A 23,173-nucleotide genomic window follows, 5' to 3' on the forward strand; every position below is an offset into this window, starting at 1 on the left:
AATGTAACGACTGACGATAACGATAAAAATTACATCATTCTTCCGAATTTCAAAAGGGCGTTATTTTATTTTTGAACTTGTAATAACTTACACACAAATATTTTCTTTACATTTTTCTGTTTTTATTGCTTACGATGTTACATTTTATATACAATATTGGAAATATTTCAATAATTATTTAAATCTTCGCTCTTGCTTGATACCTACAAAGATTCTCAAAAACAATTGTGTGGAGCGTGTCATTTTCGCCTAATTTGGTTTGATAACAATGAAACGAAACCAAAATTAGTTACCGCCATACGCCAAACGAGGAGGCAATGAACACCGCTAATGCCCCACAATGGAACATTTTGAAAAAAAAAAGGATCCACCGTGGAACTTCGTATGTCATTAGAAAGTGTTCATCTTGTAAAATACGGAAACGAACTTCAAGCCTGAAACTGAATAAAAAAACTCAAGCCATAGTCGAAGTACTATAACTCCAAAACTATGGACTCGAAAAAATTAAACTTCGAAGGCGAGAAAAATTATGAACAGCTAAAGCAAAAAACACGAAAAAATTAAACTAAGGAAGGACCGAAATACCAATCGAAAAACGCAGACTTGAGAAAAGTCGACAAGAAACTGTAAGGAAATGAGAAAGGAACCTACTATTTATACTATTATTGTAGAAAGGATTACGAAGCGAGGTATAAGTATAGGAAACTTCGAAATTGCCCTAGCATTGGCTATCTTAAACGGCTAAGACCCAAGGGAGGGGCGACTCATTGGCGTCAGTTCGGAATTCTGGCTTTGACCCCCCGTCATATGACGTTAAGAAGTACACGCTATTGTTGAAATTGAAAACTGCGAGAATGAAGAAAATGGGTTCGATGCTAAATAGAAAAAACCCTCCATCGACTGTCCCCCTATTTTAATATTTTTGTCAGGTGCAGTAACGAGTAAGTGGCGCCCTTGCTGTCTGGAATGGGCAGTGTTCGAAAAAAAAGCCCAAAGTAAGGAAAAAAGGTTTGCAGAGCCAAATAGGATTTTATGAATCGGGCCAAGCCGCCAATTCAATGCTTTTGAATTAACTAATATTATTCTAATGTCTGAATATGTCGGCTATAGATTCCAAGGTTCAATAATATCTAATCGGCCCGATTAGTCGCAACTTAGTAAATAGTAACACAGAATTAATAAACATTGTAAATAAATGTAGTAAAAATAGCTAATAATACCATTAGTTAATAATATTGTTACATAAGTATGACACGTCTTATTCTTTATATGCAAAACGTTTACTGATAACTAGCCACAAGAGACACTCTATATAGAGGGCTTCTCGTGTATGACGTGCCCTTTATCAGCATCTCGCTAGGGGTGATTTTTTACCGTGATGACGTCACTCTGTAAATAGGTTTTAGTGAATTATTTCCATTAAATTATGGATTTATGATATTACGTAGTATTTTTATTTTTATTGATTAACGTTTTCATGTTAGTCTATCCGTAGTCCAGAAAAATATACTTTGGAGCTAACGTCCCGTAGACGCGGCCCGAATATACATGGTTTTCTCCGTTTTCCTATATGGTATTTTATTATAGAATACTTATTTCGGTTTCAGAAGGGCTAGTTTTGATCTAGTCTATGAAGCTATACGCCTAATTTTTAGGGGGAGTTCAGTTTAGCGAAAAGTATATTTATATATGTATATTATAAGTCAAGCCTAAATTAGCGAGTGAAGGCCTATTTCGTTGAAATATTTGGTTAGTTATGTCCCGCTGCGACGAAGAGACGTTTCCTATGAGTGGTCAACCTTTCCCTTTTCGTTAAGATGCCGAAAGAGACGCCTTCGTGTCTGGACTCCACCTGCGGGTCCCAAAATTGAAACGATTGGGATAGTTTGGAAAGGGGTTCAGGTTCCACCCCCCCCCCCTCGTTTCAAGCTTCAAGTTGAAAGCCGATCGCTAAAACGTAAATACAGCAAATTAGTGTTACCTATAGTTATTATTATTGTTACTAATTATTGATAATTTTTGTTTTTTTATATTTTAGGACGATTTACAGAAAAATATTTTGATATTTTCTGTAACGAACAAGAACTCGACCAAAGGCCAGACGAGCTGATGAATGCCAAGTTAAAGAACGGGGCAATGGAATTTGAACTCCAGTTGTATAAGGAGCAGTTGGACAATGCCAACAAAGCCCCCTAAGTGGCTGTAGCTGGTTGTTCTTGCGTAAAGGTCTCAAAAATTCAAAAACCAGAAGAAGCCAAATAATTGGCTAAAACCAAAACGGTCCTTTTCAGGACCACCTTCGTTTGGTCTATTCGCTGTTTTAATTGTTCCGTATTTTACAAGATGAACACTTTCTAATGACATACGAAGTTCCACGGTGGATCCTTTTTTTTTTCAAAATGTTCCATTGTGGGGCATTAGCGGTGTTCATTGCCTCCTCGTTTGGCGTATGGCGGTAACTAATTTTGGTTTCGTTTCATTGTTGTCAAACCAAATTAGGCGAAAATGACACGCTCCACACAATTGTTTTTGAGAATCTTTGTAGGTATCAAGCAAGAGCGAAGATTTAAATAATTATTGAAATATTTCCAATATTGTATATAAAATGTAACATCGTAAGCAATAAAAACAGAAAAATGTAAAGAAAATATTTGTGTGTAAGTTATTACAAGTTCAAAAATAAAATAACGCCCTTTTGAAATTCGGAAGAATGATGTAATTTTTATCGTTATCGTCAGTCGTTACATTTGGATCGCTTTCGCGCGACACAGATGTTTACAGCATAGTGATTATAGCCTACTGTCTATAGTAACTTTAAATAGGTTACCTTGGTAATTCCACCCCCTCCCTCCTTGTTCATACTCCCCGGCAGCCAGCGGGTCCCCACTCCCCACATGCTGAGCTTGACGGTGATTGTTGACAGCTTCTTCACTGTTGATTTTTGTTACCCGCACAAACTAGACATTAGAATTATTCAAACATTTTTATTATTACTAAAATTCGGTGTGAAATAAAAACGAAAAGAACGCTATTAGTTTCAAAACCAGGTATCTAAAAAATATTACTTAAATTTGATAAAAATTTATAACGTAATGCTTTTTAAAAATGGAAAATAATCGATAACTTTGTAACTATACATTGGCCGCTATTTGTAATATTTATATTTTTAGTGTAAAGGAAGTTTGAAAAACGGCAAAAAAGAAAATTCGCGTAAATCGAGTTACCTCAATTTGGAACTAAAACAGTTTTAATATTGGCACAGGCTGGCCATTATATTAATTCCAACTCCTCCCTTTTTTTCTGAAAAAAATTATTATTTAAAAACCGTGAATCTTCGCAATTAGCTTGATCATTTGATGATATGGTTATTTTTGTCGATGTCATAAACAATGGACAAAATCTAAGACGGTTATATGCAAAGATATTGTATTATATTTTACATATACATTAAAAATAATCTTATTATTAACTTGTTCATACCGTCAAATGTGAAGTTTAATTTTAAATAATTATTATTATTAAAAATGTTTGCTCTTCGCGATTTACCGTAAACGAACTCTGTCGTCGTTCACTGTGATTAAAATCCCGGTGTAGGTAGTCAGGAGCGGCGTTAGGGGTAGGCAACACGAGCTATAGCCTACTTTTGTGTTCAAATAGGGGCCCACAAATCGATCTGACGGGGCCACATCAAGTCGATTTTTAAATTCAAATAAAATATGTGATGATAGTTAATACTGTAAAATTTTAAAAACCGCACTATTATCAAATAATAAATAAATTACCTGAATTTGCAAAATTGAATTTTAAGTCAATATATAGAGGGGCCCAATATTGAGGAACAGGGGGCCCACAAATGATAAACATTATTAGCCTACACCTAAGAATCTTCTGGCACCGCCCCTGTAGGTAGTTGCTAAAACTGTCTATTAAATTCTGGAGATTTACAAATGAGTTGGATTAGGGGTTAGTAAATGTCCACTTGTTTTTATGGTACCGATCCTTAATTAATATTTTCCTTAATAAAGCTCTTTTAACACTAAACGGAATATTTGCAGTCTAGTTTATCGTTGGATAAATTCGGAAGAACCTTTGAATTTTATTCAATCGGAGATATCATTAACTCCCGACGTTTAGAGTACCCTTCATTTTATTAATAAAAAAAGTAAATAATAAACCCATAGCCGAGTAATAGTTTAATGTTTGATTTTTGAAATTTTTGCTCGCCGCGCTGTGAGCGATTTGCGTAAACGAACTTTACCGTCGCTCACCGTGATCAAAATCCGCGCGTAGCTAGCGCACAAATCTGAGCGAATTATTCCTTCTCTCGGTAATTTTCCCTCAACGCTGCGTCAGCGCTTTCTACTGAGGGTACTAACGCATCGCTTAAAAGTGAGGGGGCTATTCCGACGATCGGGAGATCTCGCTCAGCGCGCGGTGAGCGCTTAAAAGTGAGGGAACTAACCCGTCGAGGGGGGAATCTCCCTCAGCGCGCCGTCAGCCATCAACGCCGGAGCGAACTATTCGGCGCTCGCCCAGGGGCTGCTCAATTTAGCCCTCTCGCTGAACAAGAGCAGCTGGAATTCGAATTTGAAGCGCTCACTCATTACTGCAGGATTTTCAAAAACGAGTGCTCACTATTTTTGCCCACCTCTGACGAAATCTTATTTAACTTCCTCACAATGGCATTTAAATATTCCTTATAATAAGTAAATATGAAAACAAAACTAAAAGTTCAAAAAATATTAACACTTTTATTAAATAAAAATCCAAAAACGTTGAAGTGGTTCATGAGAAAAACTCCAGCAAAAACCTATGGGAATTCAGCGAGCTTGGATCGGATGGATCCTGAAAAATCGTCTGAGCTTCTACTATTTTAAACCGCCATGTTATGGCGCTAGTGGCTGGCCGTAGTCAATGAATGGCCGCTGATTGGCTGAAGATTAAGCAAAGACTATATAATCATTAGTCGTTGCTACAAAATGACTTGGCGTCAGGTTCTCCCGTAGACGGGAGCATTCTAGGTAGGAGTATAAGATTTCTATGGCTCGGGCTGCTTCTAATGACACAGCGGCTCCTCTGTATATTCCGCCCCCAGACACTTTGATTATCCGTCGGCGATGCTTCACGGCGTTGCTCCGTTTGTGGCAGCGTGATAGGACAGACGCACAGACGGGCAGATTTTTTTCCGTGCAGTATTTTTCGGGCCGCTCCCAGGTTTGGCATTGTCACTCTTCTAGGTTCCAGGAACGCCTCCTTTCTCTGGCTCGGGTTGATCGCTTCCCTGTTCCAGCGGTGTTGCTTCGGTTCGGATTGCGTCCCTCTACTTCTTGCCCGCTGTGCCGGGAAGAGGGTGATCCTGCCCACTTTGCCTTCTCCTGCCCGGGGTCGGCGGTCAGTAGGTCGATTTTTCGTCGGGCTCTTCACGAGGTTGGCCTGCCTGAGTCTTTTGGCCCAACCTTGCCCTCTCTGTTGACTTTTTCCGCCCTTCCTGAGGGTTGTTCTCGCTCGGGCTATATGAAGCTGTTGTCCAGGTTTCTGGGTACGCTCCCCATTGAGTTGGGAATATTAATCTAGAGATCCAATCAAATCTGCTCCCCGCGAAACAAGTTTTTGAAAAATACGAATGTGCCGTCTGCTCTAAAATGACGAGCAAACGTTATCATATGACCCGTGGCGCCATCCATTATTTTGAAGAAAAAAATCATTTTGCTTGAAAACGCGTCTTATTTGAACGAACCATTGTGAGATAGACGGCGCCACGGGTAGAATGATAACGTTTTCTCGTCATTTGGTACGCCGATGGGAGCCGACGACAGTATTCTTATTTTTAAAAACTTGTTTCGCGAAATACTGAAATCCGACGTTTTGATTGGACCTCTAGATTAATATTCCCAACTCAATGACGCTCCCACGCTTTTAACCTTGTCTCTGTCAGCTGTTTCTGAGAGAGTGTCTTCAGACGCCGGGAGTAGTGGCTCACTCCTGTAATCCCAGGCGTCCGGGAGGCAGAGTTTGTGGATGGCCGTGTGAGGACGACTACCAATCCCCCAACGGGTGGTCGGGATACTTCCACCACGGGTGTCCCCACCCCTATCCCCACGTATCCCCCCGTTGGCGTGGCCGTTACACATATCTCACCCTGATTAATCAGTTATTGTGTGTGTGCTGGTGTCTAAGGCTTCGGGTCGACACCGATGTTCGTGTATCTCAAAAAAAAAGTATCTTCAGACTTTGTAGCTGTGTTTTAGTCAAAAACTATATAGTCTTTGGTTTTAGTATATGTACCTGTAACACACTGTGTGTTTGGTGTCTAAGGCCTCGGGCCGACACCACATTGTAAATATAAAAAATAAAATGTGGCATATGTTGTAACTAATATTAAGTATCGACCATGAAACACGCTTTCTTTGCCTTTAATTCTTAGTTATTATTGTTTATTTTTAATGTGATTGTATCTTAGTTTATTAAAATGGGTGCCCTAACAAGTAGACAAAATGCAAGAGTCGAAGAAGTTGATGTGGGGTCAAACACCTACAGATTTCCACCCAAATGTGGTAAGTATGATTTAAAATGATGGTGCTGTAAAATAAAAGTAGAAGGAATTGAAATTTCAATCTCGTTAAGACAGATTTTTAAATCTTTTAGATAGCGTAGTCATCAATTTCCTACCTCAAACCCTCTACTCATCTTTCTCTTATGTTGCAATTTTTTGATGCCCAAAATTCCTTTCCTTGTGAAAAGTATTTATGTTTAAGAAAAAGTTTACAAGTTTAAATTAATGAACTTTGAATATACCTATCTCGTGTTTAATTGGCACTTGTAGCGGAATATCATTTTATGATTTGTTACATTGAAATACAAATGCAAAGTTGGCCATGGCGATGAGTGGGTTAAAGACCGAGACCAGAGCTAATTTCCACCCCTCTTATCCTGTACTTAATTTTTTGACGAGTGACAACTGATTGACGTCTCTGACAACTTAAGTGACAGCTCTGACAGCTTGAGTGACCGCCTGGACAATTCCATGTACTCTAGCTTACCTCTTTTTTTGATGCTCATTGTATATATTCTATTCAAAAACAGTCAGAGCCATTGGTCAAGCTGTCGACACTGTCACTCAATTTTGTGGGGGTCTAAATTCGCGCACGAGAAAATGGAAACTCTGTTCTCGGCCTTTAAGTTGAAAAGTAGTAGGAAGTGAAAATTGGGGATAGTGATGCTTGGAGCAGTAATTTAATTTAAACCTCATTTTGTTGAAGCCAATATTGACCTATAAAATAGGGCGATATATCAATGCATCATTACTATAATAGAATGTTTTTTTTACAGGAAACTATTTTGCTAGCCACTTTATCATGGGAGGTGAAAGATTCGAAACTACACAACCAGAAGCGTATTTGTTTGGGGAAAATATGGACCTCAATTTTTTAGGGGGAAAACCAACTCCTGTAAGTTTAAATTTTTAATTTATGTATCACAATGACAGTTACCAAAACATTCAAGATAATGTAATCTTGGAAAATTCTATGTAGCAGATAATTTCTATGAACTCAATATGATTGCTTTGAAAAATCTAAAAATGTTCAATATTCAATCCGGCAACTTAAGCTTTTGCAACACAAGTGACCCTGTAGGGGGGTAAATTATCTTATAGATAAAGAGATTGACTGCGCATGCCCTATCTGCCATAGCCTTATTTCACTCTGTAAAAGAAGCAGAACCACATTTGCCGCGTTTATTATGTATAAATGTGCCTCGCGGTTTTTTTCCCATAGCTAAATCAATGCATTTTTTGTCCCGAAAGTGAAGTTTTTGAGGCTACTGACAAATTGGATCCTTTGTATAAAAAAATCCAGGCAATTATGCCAAAGAAATATCATAAAATAAAGATAAATATTCTGTTGGGGTGTAATGATTGGGAAATTGTTAAGGGCAAAGATATACCGCATCAAAGACCTAATGTTTGAACCTCCTTAATTGAAAATATTCAATTGCCAAATAATTTCAAATCATTGAGAATGAGAGCGAAATTGCACCAGGTGGTTACACCAAGGAGAAATCCTTTTTGGAAAACCAACTATTGACTTGTAGAAGAATACATAGTTCCAAATCAAACGCCCCCCCTACATGACCATTTACGTTGCTCTTTAATTAATGGTCTTGTAACATATTTTGCGGCCCCGGTTAACTATAAAGGGCCATTTTTTCTGCAACTGGCATTTAAACAGTTTGGGATCACAACTCTGTGTTTTCACCGGTTACTTTAAGTACTCAATATGCTGTCATTAACTTAAATTCAATTAAACTGTGTAAGATTAAATGCTTGTATATAGTAAATTTCCATGGGAGGGAGGTTTTCATTGAAGCTGTTTTGACTCTTGCTTAGCTTTCATGATTTGTAAAATATCTCTAACTGTTATCTTCTCTTTTTGTAGTTTCCATATCCTGCTCCGCAGTTAAATGAGCCAACAAAAACTTTGAGAAGTTTGGTCAATATTCGCAAGGAATCACTTAGATTTCTCAAGTGTGTTTTTTTAAGGATATTGTATTAAATTGTGTTATTAATAATTGAAAAATTTGAAAATGAATGAGAACAAAAGTGTGTGACCATATCGTTATTTTTTTATTGAACCACACACCAAATTTTCTGTTGTGGTTCGCCAGTTTGGTCTGCCACTTTTCCACCAAATTAAGGCTGAATAATCCACTTTCTAAGATATGAATTAGAAAAAGGTTATTGGCAGTTTTCAGGTCAATTACCGGTTCTTGTCATTGGATGTTGTTTATAATTATATAACATGAAATTATTGAGATAATGCACTTATAATATTTGCCTGAGTGTCATTTATTAGGAACTTTATTTACTGTTAAAAACCTAAGTCCAAAATGGACCAACTTTAATACCAAGTAACTTAACTTTAGTGGATAAAATAAATCCTTCTCAACTCATTTAAGTTTTATGGTTCAAACGTTTCTTCTCTGTAATCATAGTGAATACCATGAATCTATTGAACCGATGAATATTCAACTCTATCATTAGCCACGGTATACTCTGAAAGAATGAGAGGCGGAGCCTATTTTCTCGCCACACAAGTGATTTATTTCTCAAGCCAATAAGAACGAATTCGAAAATGAACACATTTAGGGCACGATAGTTTACAAGAGCAGAATAACCACGAAATGACGGATGGTTTGCGTTGTTTTGTTAAAATGAAGGAATGTAACTCCGATCATTTGAAAGCGATTCTATCGAGTGCCTGTGAGGTTTTTAACAATTTAAACGTACAAACTATCTTTGAAATGCTAAACCTCAGTGGTGCTTTGGAAGAAAACCTGAGTCAGTATTTGCCATATTATTATCAAATAATAAATATTCTTATAATCTTATTATAATAATAACTATTCTAATAATAATATTAATTAAATACTTAAATCTATTTATTTAAATATATTAATGATAAATACTGAAAAAAGGAAACATAACAAGAATGCGCCATTTTAAGAACTAAAGCTTTGACTGCTTACAAATAACAGTTGAGTTCTATTTCGACTGTCACTATAAACTGGCTCTGTCTCATGCATTGCCGTAGATGACCTAGGGTATTCCAGTTGAATATTCATGAGTCAAATAGATTCATTTTAAAACCTACTCTTGTGGTCAAATTGAGAACTAGTCTTTCTTTTCCTGATAACTTCAAGGTACTGGGTATGTTATAATTTTTTATTAATACGTTATGTTTTTAACAGAGCACCAGAGGAATATCAAAAGGTTCCCGTTGAAGGCCAGGTCAATAGTCCTGTGTATAATATTGAATTTACTTTCGATTCAGATGTAAAGTGTGCTATCACTATCTACTACTTTTGTTCTGAGGAGATAACAAGCACCATGGCTGTGTAAGTATTTTTATTATTGATGAATTCTGGTCACTTTAATTTTTTTGAATAGTAATGTAATGTAAAAGTAATTTTAGACATAGAACACAAAGGCTTTTGAAAATATTTTGACATCATGGCTTAATGAAAATACATGACAATCACAACCTTAACCATTGCCCTTTCCACTGGTTTAGTTTGAGTTTTTTCTCAGTTTTCTTTTGAACAAATATCCGAACAAATAAAATTATAATTCATTGTTATTTTAGAAGAATATATAAACTGTACCAATCGTTTCCATCTTTTTACGTTTTGATTATGGTTTTTATTTTGAACAATGTTCATTTAACTTAATTAAATGATGGAAATGTTCTTGGAATCAATTATATTTTTATTTTATCAGTGACTATTGTTGGATCAATTTATATGTCCTTGTCTTAGATATTATATAATAATAGTAAATGGCTTTTATTTAGATACACTCCAAAAGATCCGGCTATGAACTCTGAAACGTATCACTACAAGCGAGGAGCTAATCAACAGTTTATACAAATTACTCATCTTTTTGAGCCTAGCAGGTTCACTGAAGATCAGGTATTGTTTAAAGGGAAAATTTAAACATTAAAGGGAGTATGAACTTCCATGATTGTGGTGAGTCAACAAATTTCACATGATAACAGTTGTTAGCAGACTACTTTGCGATTTTGTTCCTACTCCCTTTTAACTATTTTTTTTATGTATGTTGATAAAAAAATTAGTACATAATTGTTCTTCTACTGTAAGCAGTGTAGTTTCATATAGTTTTATCTTGGACTTGAGCCTTTCCAAGAGAGGGAATTGAGTAATTCACAATTTCATGAATCTATTTAACCCATGCATATTCAATTGGAATACCCTAGGTCCCCTCCGGCGATGTCTGGGGTGGGAGCAATTAATAGTGACATAGTCAAAGTAGAACTCCGCTGTTATAAGAAGTCAGTCTTAGTTCTTAAAATGGCATGTTACAGCTATCATTAATCCATTTAATTAATAGATTTATGTATTTATTTAATATTATTATTAGAATAGCTATTATCTTGTGTTAAAATGAAATTTAAGAATTCGTTCTTGTTGGCGTAAAAAAGTAAATAGACTCCACCCCTTGTTCTCTTGGAGTATACAGTGGCTAATGATAATTTTTCTGATTCTACTCAGTACAATTTGGAACTGCCCAGGTCTCTAGTAATGCAACCCCATATAAGAATGGGAATGACTTTAACACTGGGTCTTCCAGAGATGCTCAATTTATGGGACCTTAGAGAATATTTTTGTTCTTTTAATCGAAATTCTTAATTTACTGATTACATACTTGGAGTTGAATAGCTTTTTGCCCTAGTTCATCAATAAACCTGGCATTTCAACATTTTGAGATCTCCATTAAAGATCATTTTTGTTTTTCAATTTTCTTATTCTATTGAAGTACAAATTAATTTCCTGTGTTATTTCATGATGAGTCTAGCTTATTTATTAATTATGTATGTACCATTACTGATATTAAAGTTTGTATTTTTTTGTAACTGTTTCAGTTAATTTATCATTATGAGGATGACCTTCTCCCTGTCGTTATTCAATGTGTTGCTGAGGAAGGTGAAGGTATGTAAAATATTTGGATATAAATTTTTTTAATGTTATTTAAAAATTTTCAACAGATTTTGAGGTTTCAACATAATATTTTCATGTGGATTTCTATATTTTTTGATAAATCATAAATGGTGACTAAAGAAAATTAGAGTATTAAAATTTATTTGTGTTCATATAAACCTCAAATAACATGTACCATATTCGTACATAAAACATTGCTACAGCCATTTTTAATTGTTAATAGTTGAGTGTTGTGTCTACAGTGCAAGCCTTTTATTTAAAATCATTCTTATATTTAATATGTCATAAGCTCTTTTAAAAAAATTATTTATTAAAAATGTACAATTTTGATTTAAGGGTTGTTACAATAGATAAATTGGTTCCCACAATAATATATGGCTGTTGGCTGATAAATAAATATACATCCCCTTTTCAGTGTAATTTTTACATTGCTAGTCAGTAATACCGTGGGTAAATGTTAAGCCGTGATGATGTACACATCTCCTGTGTTTGGTGGGAAATTTGCACCCATTAAAACCGCCTCAGGCCTGTGAAATCACATGTTTCGTTGGCTTAGGCAGATGCTTCTCTTATAAGCTTCTGTTTTTTACTATCAGTTAATTTTTTGTTTTAACAATTACTTTTTCATATTGTAGAGCCAAGACAATCGCATATTCTGTTTGCCATTGTGGAAAAAAATTCTGAATCTGGTTATACACTTAAACCTCTAAAGCAAAAACTTTTTGTCGATGGCCTTTGTTACTTAATGCAGGAAATATATGGCATTGAAAACAAAAATGTAAACCAATCAAAGGTATGTGAACAATTGAGCCTCCAACTCTGGTAGAAATAAATGTTTTGCTTAAAATATTTCATTTAGTAAAAATTTTTAATGGCCTTCCTACCAAAAATGTATTTATTTATACTGAGGGAGAAAGACTATGTTGAGACTATCCACAGACATCTTGGTTTAATTACCCCTTGGCACAAGAGAGGCAAAGGGAAAAGTCACTGACATGTGCTACAGTTACAAGGGAAGACGTCAGATTTTGGAAAGCAATGAGGGGCTAGTCACTCCACATAATTGGTGTACAAGCCTGTACCTTTGACACGTAATCAGTGTACAGGCCATCTGTCAGTGGTTTACCCCTCGGTAACAGAAGATTTGATTTTTGTCTGTTGGAAGGAGCTTACTCTTTGAGCACAAGGGGGAGTAGGAACAATGCTAAAAATTATCTCTGTACAGACATTCCTTCAATGTATAAATTAATATAATCTTGGTTCTAGTATTCATTTTAGAGTTGTTAATTCTTTGGAAAAATTATATTTTAAACATTTCCACAAAAAAAGGCTTTGCTAGTTTTCCTGTCAACTTATAGCTCTAGTTTATTTATCTAATTTAGCTTAATTCATGCAAAGTATGATAAAGCTATAGTATTTAAAACCAAAAATCTTGATACAGGATATCAGTGATGAAGAAGTAGAAGATAATGGCTCAGAATGTGTCATTTGCATGAGTGAATCGAGAGACACATTGATTCTACCTTGCAGGCATCTCTGTTTATGTTATGGCTGTGCTGACTCCTTAAGATATCAAGCAAATAATTGCCCTATATGCCGAGCACCATTTAGAGCACTATTGCAAATTAGAGCTGTTCGGAAAATTGCTACTGGTTCTACTCCAAATGCTGTTTGCAATAATATTGGAGACACCCAACCTCCGCAAGCAATTCCTCCAGGTTATGAAGCTGTTTCTTTAATTGAGGCATTAAATGGACCATGCCAGACTACTGCTCCTCCAAATTCAGGTATATTTTGTGCCTTATACTAGTATTTTCACCAAATAACATTAACATTCTATTTTGGCAGTTGTTCATGGTGGTATTCCAACATTTACTGATAGCCCAGATACAAGAATTCAAAGAAGAGGTCTTGATAGGTAATTAGAACAAAGCTGTTCCAGAAATAGTATTCTAGGGTAATTAGGGTTGTTGCTGATATCTGTCAGATTTTAATATGCGACTTCTTTAATTTTTGGTTACTCTATATAACTAATGCATCTGGTCATTATGGTGCCTATCTCTAGAATTTTACAACTGTTTCTAAAATAGAATTTTTTTTTACCAGTTTGCCCTTTTTTATTGTATTGAGCAGTCTTTGATGTTTTTACTTCGAATGACCCTTGGGCTGATTGTAAACATTTTTCATTTTCTTTCAGAGTTAAATCTAGTAGTGCCTCATGTATTAGAGGGCAAAGTGGTGGAAGTACTTGTTCCGAAAAAGATGATTCAGATTCAGAGCGCCATCCGTGGACTGAAGGTGCGGAGTCTCAACAAGGCTTAGTGTCTGTCAGTGCCTCGGCTCTTACAATTTCTGGATCAAGTGAACCTTCAGTAGTTCAGGGAGCAACTCCAAGAAAATCGCACAGGAAATCTGAATCACTTAATTTGGCTCCTAGAGCGGAGTTAAAAAAACATCGTAAAGGTTCCAGAACGGCTTCAGCCCCAGAAAAAGTTCGTCTTCTTGCTGATTCTCTGCAAATTGTGAATGAATTGGGAGGGGCTAAACGCAAAAGTGTAAGTTATGGTGTAGGTATCTTGGCAATGCTTTATTTTCTGCTTATCTAATGGTTATTTTTCTAATTTCTTGTGCATGCACATTATCAGAATAGGATTTATTTATACACGGTAGGCATTTATCTTATAAAATAGGTTTCACGCTTGGATACTTGCTTGTAAACCATGTGTGTTAATATATTAAAGAAAGATTGGAAACTTAGACTAGGAACAAATTTTACACTTATATTTACATTACTTGCTATAGAAATATGATTAAAAAAAAACTAAATTTATCATTGCCTAGAAATATTTTCACCAGGGTTGTTGATTTTAAATTGGATTTCATTTTATTGATTTTAACAAAAACAAATAATGATTTGATGTAATTACTACTAATTTGCTTTGCTAAGAATAGGGACGTGGCAGCATGACGTCACCTTTGGCTATGGCCGACATGCTGCTATGCTTTTTTTTCAATCGGGAAAAGAATTGGTTGACGTATTACCTACGTCACGCTGCCGAGTCCCTATTGGTACAGATTTACATTACATGTGATTTAAATGAACATCCCTATTTTCGGATAATGTCTTAATGTAATTTTCTTCTGCTTTCATTTGGTTACTAAATGGGTACATAATGTAAGTTATATCTTGTCACTGACTAAAATAATCAGATTGTGAAATTTTTTCAATCATGCTTGATTGAAATTTTCCCTTATTATTCATTTTACATAATCTGTTTCATTGCAATTCATCTGATGATTTTAAATGGACAATTATAATTTCAATATAACTTAAACACTTTTCAACAACTAAATTCAAAACTACATGTAACAGGTAGAAATGTTAACATATCAAAGTGGATACAAAAGTTCTTAACTAGTGCAGTTTTAGCAGTGGCTATAATTTCTTTTGAAAACAATTTTTGTGTAGCAGCAAAATTTAAGTTTTCCTTGTAGCTAGCCAGAAAAGTAGAAACCATTATTGAGCAATACGAACCTTCATCTATTGGCTTCGTAGCCAGTATTAGAACATGCGATTTTTTTTGTGTGAACTAGTTCCTGTTTCAAGCCTTGGTTTGGAGGAAATATGTTTTTTAACTAATTCTATTAAATGTATTTTTTATTTTGTTTAAAATAAATGTAATTGAATGTATATTATTTACAGTAGAAAATTGTAGTTTACAGCTTTATAATCAAATAAATTTATATATAGAAATATAATTGAAGTAAATGAAAAATATGTATACACTCTGAACCAGGGCTTGCCAATCTCACCACTCGGCCACAAAAAATACACTCATATGCAAAAATTAAGATAGAACATTAAATCTACTTTTTTGTAAAGGTATAAGAGTAAAATGGTATTTGACATCTTTATGTGGCAAACTAAGTCATGATCCGCAATTCAATGGATATGCGTCTGTTAGGAGATTGAAAATTTCAATTGTGAATTTGGGGTAGAGGGGGAATGATAAGGGTATCTGTAGCCAACATGGTCATCAGTAGCAGCCATATTGTTAGTAGGCCAAATGGTCAGGCCCTTATCTTATCAGGCCTAACTCCCAAGGGCACCGGTGGTGTTGCCAGTGTGGGGTTAGTATAAAAGGAAATAAGCAGAGGCAGGGCAGAGCAGAGAGAAGCAGAACATTAGAAGCAGTGGTTAGTAGAAGTCAGGAGTTCGTATGGGAGTTGTTAACTCCCAGCTAGCCTTTTAGTCAATTATAGTATTCCCCCCAGTGGCTGCAAGGTTGCATTAGGCTGTATTAGGGTCTACGGGATAATTACATAGCCAAAGTACATATGACTTGCGTTGGATCTTAAACTCGATAAAATTTACTATGAAAATAGGTTTAATCTGAAGTAACTTTATTCTGGTAACAACCTAGCTACTGTAACCGATATATCTTCCCCAGTTACAACCTAGTTCGATTGTTCCCTAGCCACGTTAGTGCGTTAGAGTGAGAGAGCATTACAATTTAAGAAAGCACCAATGAAGTTCCAATCATTATTTATTTGAGGCGATTTATTTAGTTGTAGCAATATCAATAATCAAAAAAGTTACATTTCTTCAATTAAATACAATAATAATTTAAGATGAAAGAGTAAAACAACACAAAACATCATACCCGTAGTTACCAATGTGCAGCCAACATAGCATAGCACTACTATAAAGTAATAATTACTGACTTCCTCCGTAAGAGTGAAGAATGGCGAGGTTATGACAAGGCAAAAAAATACACTAACTCTTTCTAACATATAATAATGTAACCTAACATTACAAAATACACTTATATTTACAACTAAATAATAATATACTTAAAGAACTACATAATCAACTTACTCCAACAGCATCATCACTATCAATCTCTCTCAATCCTAGCTAACCTCCCTTTATATACAGCCACTATGGGCATACAGCCAAAAGGAGTAAAAAAGATAATTTAACGACGTCATGAGAGACGTGTTCCAAGCAGCCTTGGAAATAACGGTGGTCAGGTGGTCAAAGACCAGTTAATTAATTGCTCAGACCAGTTTATTTATTTAAAACTTGGGGGGTCACTGGTCACTGTGTCCAGTTTATTAATTCGAAATAATAACAAAAAAAAACAGAAGGTGACCAGTTTAATAATTCCAAATAATAGGAGATGACCTTTTAATTCAAGGTTTATATCAATTTTGATTTCCCTATTCACTGGATTTCTATGTACAGCGACTCCGCTTACTACCGCCGCGGCCGCACGCTGAGGTTTTATGTCCCTTCGCTCGCATCCCTCAAACGAATGGAACTGTCTAACCCCCCTCAGGCCTCAAACCCTCAATCCTCTAACAAGGAGAGTACCCGAGGTGTTTATTGCCGATTTAGTTCAAAGTTGGCCGTAATGTCGACCTATATGAGATATGAAATTTCCCAAAAGGAGAAGTTGCACTACCCATTCGATTTGCCATGGCAACCGAAAATGTTTTTGACCACTTACAACCAAAATAAGATTTTTCCCTTATTTTACCCAAAATTTGTTACAAATTTACCATAAAAATGTTTCAATTTACCCAAACTTGATGAAATTTACCTAAATGTGGTCCAAATTACACATTTCATGATTTTCAAAATTTTTCAAAATTTTCGTAGCTAGGACCCTGTGAAACCGAGAAAATCCCATGCTTTTTTAAATGGAGATTTTATTGTTTTAAGTGATCAAAAACATTTTCGGTTGCTATAACAAAACGAATGGGTAGTACAACTCTTCTTTTTTGGAAATTTCATGTCTCATATAGGTCTACATTACGCCCGACTTTGAACAAAATCGGCAATAAACACCTCGGGTACTCTCCTTGTAAGTCTCGTTTTACCCCAAGTACGGTAGGCTACCCTGGCTACGCGGTAACGGACCGGGGACTCTGGAGTTACGGGGCCTAGAGAAAGAGAGCTAATACGGTAAATTACAAGGGTCTTCTAGGCTATGGTAGAAGTCTTAGGTGAGATAGTACTATATTGTACTATTCTTGTGGTACTCATAAAATAAAGTTCACTATTTTGAATACGTGTAAAGTTAATGTTACCAACATAATCTAACTTCTAAACAAGTAATATAGGTTTTTTTAGGCTTATAAATGACATTAGAACATTTTATATGAGACCAGTTAAATAATTCCTAAGCTAGGGGGTCACTGGTCATAAGGACCAGTTTAATAATTCATATGCTAGGGGGTCACTGGTCAGAAGGACCAGTTTAAAAAATTTAATCAGTGGTGGCGACGTATGCCGGCGTAAAAATTAAAAACTAGTTTAAGAATTAAAAAATAATTAACAAAAGGATTAGTAACTATAAGGTGTGCATTCTTTATTCTAAAAGAAGTTAAGAGTTCTTAAAACTATGAACTCATCGGGAAAACTGAACAGCTCGTTAGAAAGAATACTACTCGTTGTGGGCCAACTTCAATCAAAAATATTAAGCGGCGCCGAGAAAAGATCAGTGGTATCAGATAATTATTAAGTTTCTGCCAGCTGTTATGTCATTTAGAATCATTAACACTGATGCAACAATACCTATTTGGAAATATTGAGCAAAAAAAATGGTAGTCAAAATTAGCATTAAAATAAGCTTAAAAATAAGTTTGATTAAAGACTGAACTCTTTTATATGTGCCTGTCAGTGTACAGTTTGTTTGGTAATGTCTAGGCACTTGGTTGAATTCTTCAAATTTGTAAGTCCAATTATGTCATGCCCTGCAAGTTCTGCAGGTATTGATAGGTTATTTTCAACTTATTGATTTATTTGGATGAACCTGAAAAACCACCTTGGTTTTGGAAAAGAATAAAATCTTGATAGATAAATCTATATATATATATATATATATAAATACTGATAATTAGTAGTTGATTTATTATTATAATGAAGTAAATATTTTGTTGAATAAAGTAAAATGTTTTACATTGCATAAAATGTTTTTAAATCGAGATTTTTTTAACGTGGGTAAAACTAGTTTAAACCAGGTCATTAAAAACTGACTGGATACCACTGTGCCAACCCAGATTTCAGAACTCATGAGATTGTTTCATCACTCTTAAATAAAGTGAAAAATGAGCAATTTCTTGCAGCATTTAATACCAAAGCTTTAATTAAAAGGCCATCAAGAAAAATAGAATTTATGTAGTTACATATGACAAATTGAGCATGAAGTGGTTTAAAATAGCCAGTAATTTCAAAGGTTAACTTACCACTATGTATAATAGTTTATTTGAGAATTAAGACTAGATTACTTAATTATAACAATTCTCAAGAATCTTGGAGACATCTTAACACTATTTCATGATCCATCTACTTCTAAAATCAATATTCAAAAGCCACAATGTTCATAATTCTAATTTGTAGTCATTATTATATTACATTATAATCATTTAAATAGGAAATGCGTTTGTTAAGATAAACTAATTAAGCTAGCTGTCAAGATTTGAAACTTACAGCTTCAAATTAAATGTTAATTATTTTTATATACAGCATGCAAAGTTCATTGCTTAGCTTTTTTTGATTGATTACAAAAAATTGTATGTGTGAAGATATTTAGCTTGATATTGAATCAATATATCTCATGATTTCGTTGGATTTGTTTAAAGTTTCTGACTTTTTAAAGGAAAAAGATGAGTCTTCTGCAGAAACTAGATCACTGTTAGAGTCATCAGTTGTTAGCTCAAACAGTGAAGTAGGTGGTGGAAATACTGTGGGGAGCAGCGCTGGTGAGGAGAATAGTCCAACAAGGAGCAGTCACAAGAGTAACAGTATATCCATATCAACTCCTCATTCATTGCATCTTCTTGAAAGAAATGGAAATCTGGCACCAGGTTAGTTAATTGAAGGCCATTATGCTATGTTCTCCCTTATTTCACAATCTGAATGACTTTACTTTAGGTAATATAATTCTTACAAAGTTGTGTGGTTTAATTTAGTACACCGCAGGAATGGAAGGTAAAACTCCTTCTATTAGTAATTGTTTGTTGTTGATGGGGGCTGACTTGTGTCCATTTCATCTTCTTTGATAGAATTAAGTTTCTAAGTCTGTGACTAAAAAATCCCATAGTCCCATTCCTTGGGTGAATATATAATTTGGGGATCAAAATAGTTAAGTTAAAATTTTATAAACAAAATCACATGCAATATATCTCAAAAATGGATCTATGGAACTTTCTGAAAACTGGAAAGAAAAGGCCTATTTATGCGAGACAATTTTTGTTAAAATTTGTTCATGAGTGTGGTATTGACACTGGTTCACGAAACAGGCTGAATTTTTGTTAACACTTTCCCACGTAATGTTTGAGATTTTGTGTGTGATCCCTGTGAAGAAAACTATTTAACTCTTAAACATATAAATTTATGTTAATAAAGGACATTCTTTAAAACTTGGTTAACAAGAGTGTTTGTGGTCAAGACGTGGTTTAAATATTTTTTCCATTCACCCAGACATTTGACAAACCCATGTTGGTCAACAATGTTTTGCATCCAAAATGTTTTTAGTAAAATCCTTACAGGTAGTAAATGAAATTAGCCGTTGCTAATAACACACTTAGTTTTTTATTGTTGTATTCAATAGTTAGTTTATTTAACCAACCTTGAACTAGAAAATATCTTTAAAATAATTTTAGAAATACATAACCAGAAATCATCATGACAGTGATTGCATTTTAAAATAACACTTTGTAAATTTCAGCCCCACAACTGAAAGGAAAGATTCTAGTGCTTCGCAGGCAGCCTATTTTGCTGAGTTTACCATACCACTGTTTGAGAAAAATCTTGACCTTAGACATTTTAAGTGTATCAAATATAATTTCTTGGAGTACATGAAATGTGTCAAAAATTGCATTGGTGCTTAACTTTGGCACAAGTTTTTTTTCTTTTAAAAAGTTACATTATACAACGCACAGAGAAAGTGCGGAAAATGTGTTATCTAGAAAAATATTATTTCTTAATGTTTCTAAATGTGTATTTTAGATGTATCACCTGGTGGAGATGAATCAGATTACTTCACTCCTGAAGATCCAAGTACAACTATTTTAGTAGACCAAGGAACTGATACTTCTTTAGACACTCAAGTTGCTATCGATATTTCTTTGCGTGAAGATGTTTCTGTATTAATTACACAAACAGATAATGGACATTCCAGGAAAAATGGCTCTAATTCTGAAGTACAAGATGAAGGGATGGAAATGGAAGGTTTAAAGACCACTACGTCCCCAGTACAAGAACCTCCTGAAATAGCCTCTGAATCAATTGAAGTTGTTGGTGATATAAAAAATGAGATTGAAGAAGAACAAGAGAATGAAGACAAATTTCTAAGTAGTAGTCTCCAACATTTGTCTCCTAGCCAAAGGAGGTTTATTGGAAATCAATCTGGACCAGTTATTAATTTAGAAAATGGGGTGATCTCTCTTCCTGGGACACCTGCTAGTAACGGTAGTAATCGTAGCAGTGGTGATAGCTTTAGCAGTGGTTCAAGCACAAGAATGCTTATTCCAAATCCTCCAGTTGTTGACAAACTTTCTCAGTAGTTAGTTAATAATTTTACTTTTCAATTTAAAAAATGATTGCCAATACTGTATTAAACAGTATTGTTTTACCTGTATACTTGAATTTTTAAATAAAAGCAAGAACTTATGTTAGTTCCAAAGAACCATGAAAATTTGGGGACAGTGCTATCTTGATGTTGTAACCCGAGGATATTTTATTTACTAAATCTTGTATCCCTGGTGAATGTTTTTTACCTACTTAAAAATGGTTGTTTAATTTCTTTACTATACAAAAGCGTTTAACGAAAGTTTTCAATAGTTTAAATAAAACAAGTTTTTAATGGAAAACCTTACTATAAATATATGAACAAAAATTTGATAGTTAATAAAGATGTTAAAAAAACTGGGAATAAAAAATATCCTACTTTCTCAACCTCCAGGTGGCATTGCGTACATGATATCATTGTGAACAGTATAAATAATTTTCCCAGCGTTGCCTTGGTTCTAGGTTTTTAACGACATTAATATGTTCTAGATTAAAAAGAGGGTCTAACAACTACTTCGGCTTTTTCAGTAGTTAGTGTTGCAAAATCTTTCGTTAGAAAGTGTGGGGTATCGGTACATGCATGTCACGATAACTTCAAATATGAATGTTAAAACTAAGACCATTTACACTTGGACTGCAATGAAGGTAGGCGTTGTTGTTAGGCTAGTGTCGCCGCTACCCCAACGCCACCATCGTTATTTAGAGGCAACTCTCGTCCACAAGGGAATTCGGGCTGAAAAAACGTGTTCACTTCGCGTTGCTGCATGTTTGTGAATCACTATTGCAGAATTTCTCCACTTGGTGGTGTTTTGTAGCGGAAAGTCTGAAATCGGAGTTATAACGTTGGCATTGTAGTCCAGGTGTAAATGGTCTTAGGTTAAAATAGGTTTTTAGTTGTAAATTAAAAGAATGTTTTTTTTTAATATAGTTTTAAATTAACTTTTTTGTATGTAAAATTCTATTGGCTTCATAATTGTATTTGTAAGAAATAACGTTACCTAAGATATTGTATAAAGAATTACCAATGCTTTAATTCCACTTATTTTACAGTAACCGAGTCGATCTGAATTTTTCAGATCAAGTACATAAATATATTTTGCGTCCTTAAGTTGGTAAATAATGCATAAATTAAATAGTTAAGATAAGCTTGAAAATTCATGTTTAAAAATATTTTTGTCTAGCACCAATACTGATTTTTAATGGGTAATATTAACTAGTACTTGATACATACTTTGACTTATATAAATATTTTACAAGTGAATTTTAATTTTATATTGAAGGTATAAAATGTTTTTAGGGTATTGTTTGTTTTGTGTTATGAAGAAAGAAATCCTGGCTTAAAATCTCCAACTTTCGATTTCACTTAATTTCAGAAATGTAAGACTGAAAATCTTGGAACTGGAAAAAATTAGACTTGAGCTACTTCCACTGTCCTACCAATAGTCTGTAATTACTAAAGGGGCATCAGAATTCTTAACTTTCTGCTGGTATCCAAACAATATTTATAATAGCAAAAAGCAGTATTTCTTGGGCTCAAAAATGGGATTTAAAATTAACAATGAATGAAATTATAAATATCCAAAGGGACCCAAACCGCTACCTGCGAGAGCATACCTAAAAATTATTTGAGCAAAATTATATGCAACTTAAACTTTGCTCTCAGCAGGTAGCGAGAAATTGTAGCCTGCAAGTAAAAATTCCTTAAACTGCTAATGGGTGATCTAAAAACTGATCTTAAAAAACAAGATAGTGTATGTTTGTTAATCTAAGATAGGCATTTTCGATGTAATAAGGCAAAACCTAACTCATTCTGCATAAACGATGTAAAAATTTTTAATGAAATAAAAATAAAAATATATTTAAATAGGTCCATTAAACTTGTGTAACACCCACATAATTTACCCTAAACAAATTTTTTTATTATTAGTATTATTAGGATCAAATTTGATTAAAAGGATTGTCAGGGTGGAAACAAAGATGAGTCATGTCTTTTTTATTTTCGGACTTACTATTAATCAAAATATAATACAATAGGGTTTGTTTACAGAAGTAGCCATTAACATCAGGTCAGGGGGTATG

General features: G+C 34.6%; 1 protein-coding gene across 4 annotated transcripts; it reads left to right on the plus strand.

The window, feature by feature from the left end:
- The first annotated feature begins 6,369 nt into the window (after positions 1-6,369).
- On the plus strand, positions 6,370-22,955 carry Mrgn1 (Mahogunin ring finger 1). Of its 4 annotated transcripts, XM_090180469.1 has the most exons (13): positions 6,370-6,554; positions 7,330-7,448; positions 8,436-8,524; positions 9,748-9,894; positions 10,350-10,467; positions 11,439-11,505; positions 12,150-12,307; positions 12,956-13,301; positions 13,363-13,432; positions 13,712-14,069; positions 14,160-14,180; positions 19,182-19,389; positions 20,534-22,955. In XM_090180469.1, exons 1-13 carry the CDS (start codon positions 6,470-6,472, stop codon positions 21,088-21,090), a joined length of 2,343 nt encoding a protein of 780 aa, XP_090036595.1. In that variant the 5' UTR covers positions 6,370-6,469; the 3' UTR covers positions 21,091-22,955. The 4 variants fall into 4 exon arrangements, with proteins under 4 accessions (XP_090036595.1, XP_090036596.1, XP_090036597.1 ...); XM_090180470.1 differs by lacking the exon at positions 14,160-14,180 and having other exon boundaries at positions 13,712-14,081; XM_090180471.1 differs by lacking the exon at positions 14,160-14,180.
- Positions 22,956-23,173: the final 218 nt, after the last annotated feature.

This window comes from Leiobunum rupestre, chromosome 1, assembly GCF_980474605.1.
Source record: "Leiobunum rupestre chromosome 1, qqLeiRupe1.1.hap1, whole genome shotgun sequence".
Lineage (NCBI taxonomy): Eukaryota > Metazoa > Arthropoda > Arachnida > Opiliones > Sclerosomatidae > Leiobunum > Leiobunum rupestre.

Excerpts from the sequence above, each read along its gene's own strand:
- Mrgn1 (XM_090180469.1), top strand. The coding sequence starts at position 6,470 with ATGGGTGCCCTAACAAGTAGACAAAATGCAAGAGTCGAAGAAGTTGAT. Across the intron at positions 13,302-13,362 it reads TACTGCTCCTCCAAATTCAG|TTGTTCATGGTGGTATTCCA; the intron begins GTATATTTTGTG and ends CTATTTTGGCAG. Across the intron at positions 19,390-20,533 it reads AAATGGAAATCTGGCACCAG|ATGTATCACCTGGTGGAGAT; the intron begins GTTAGTTAATTG and ends TGTGTATTTTAG.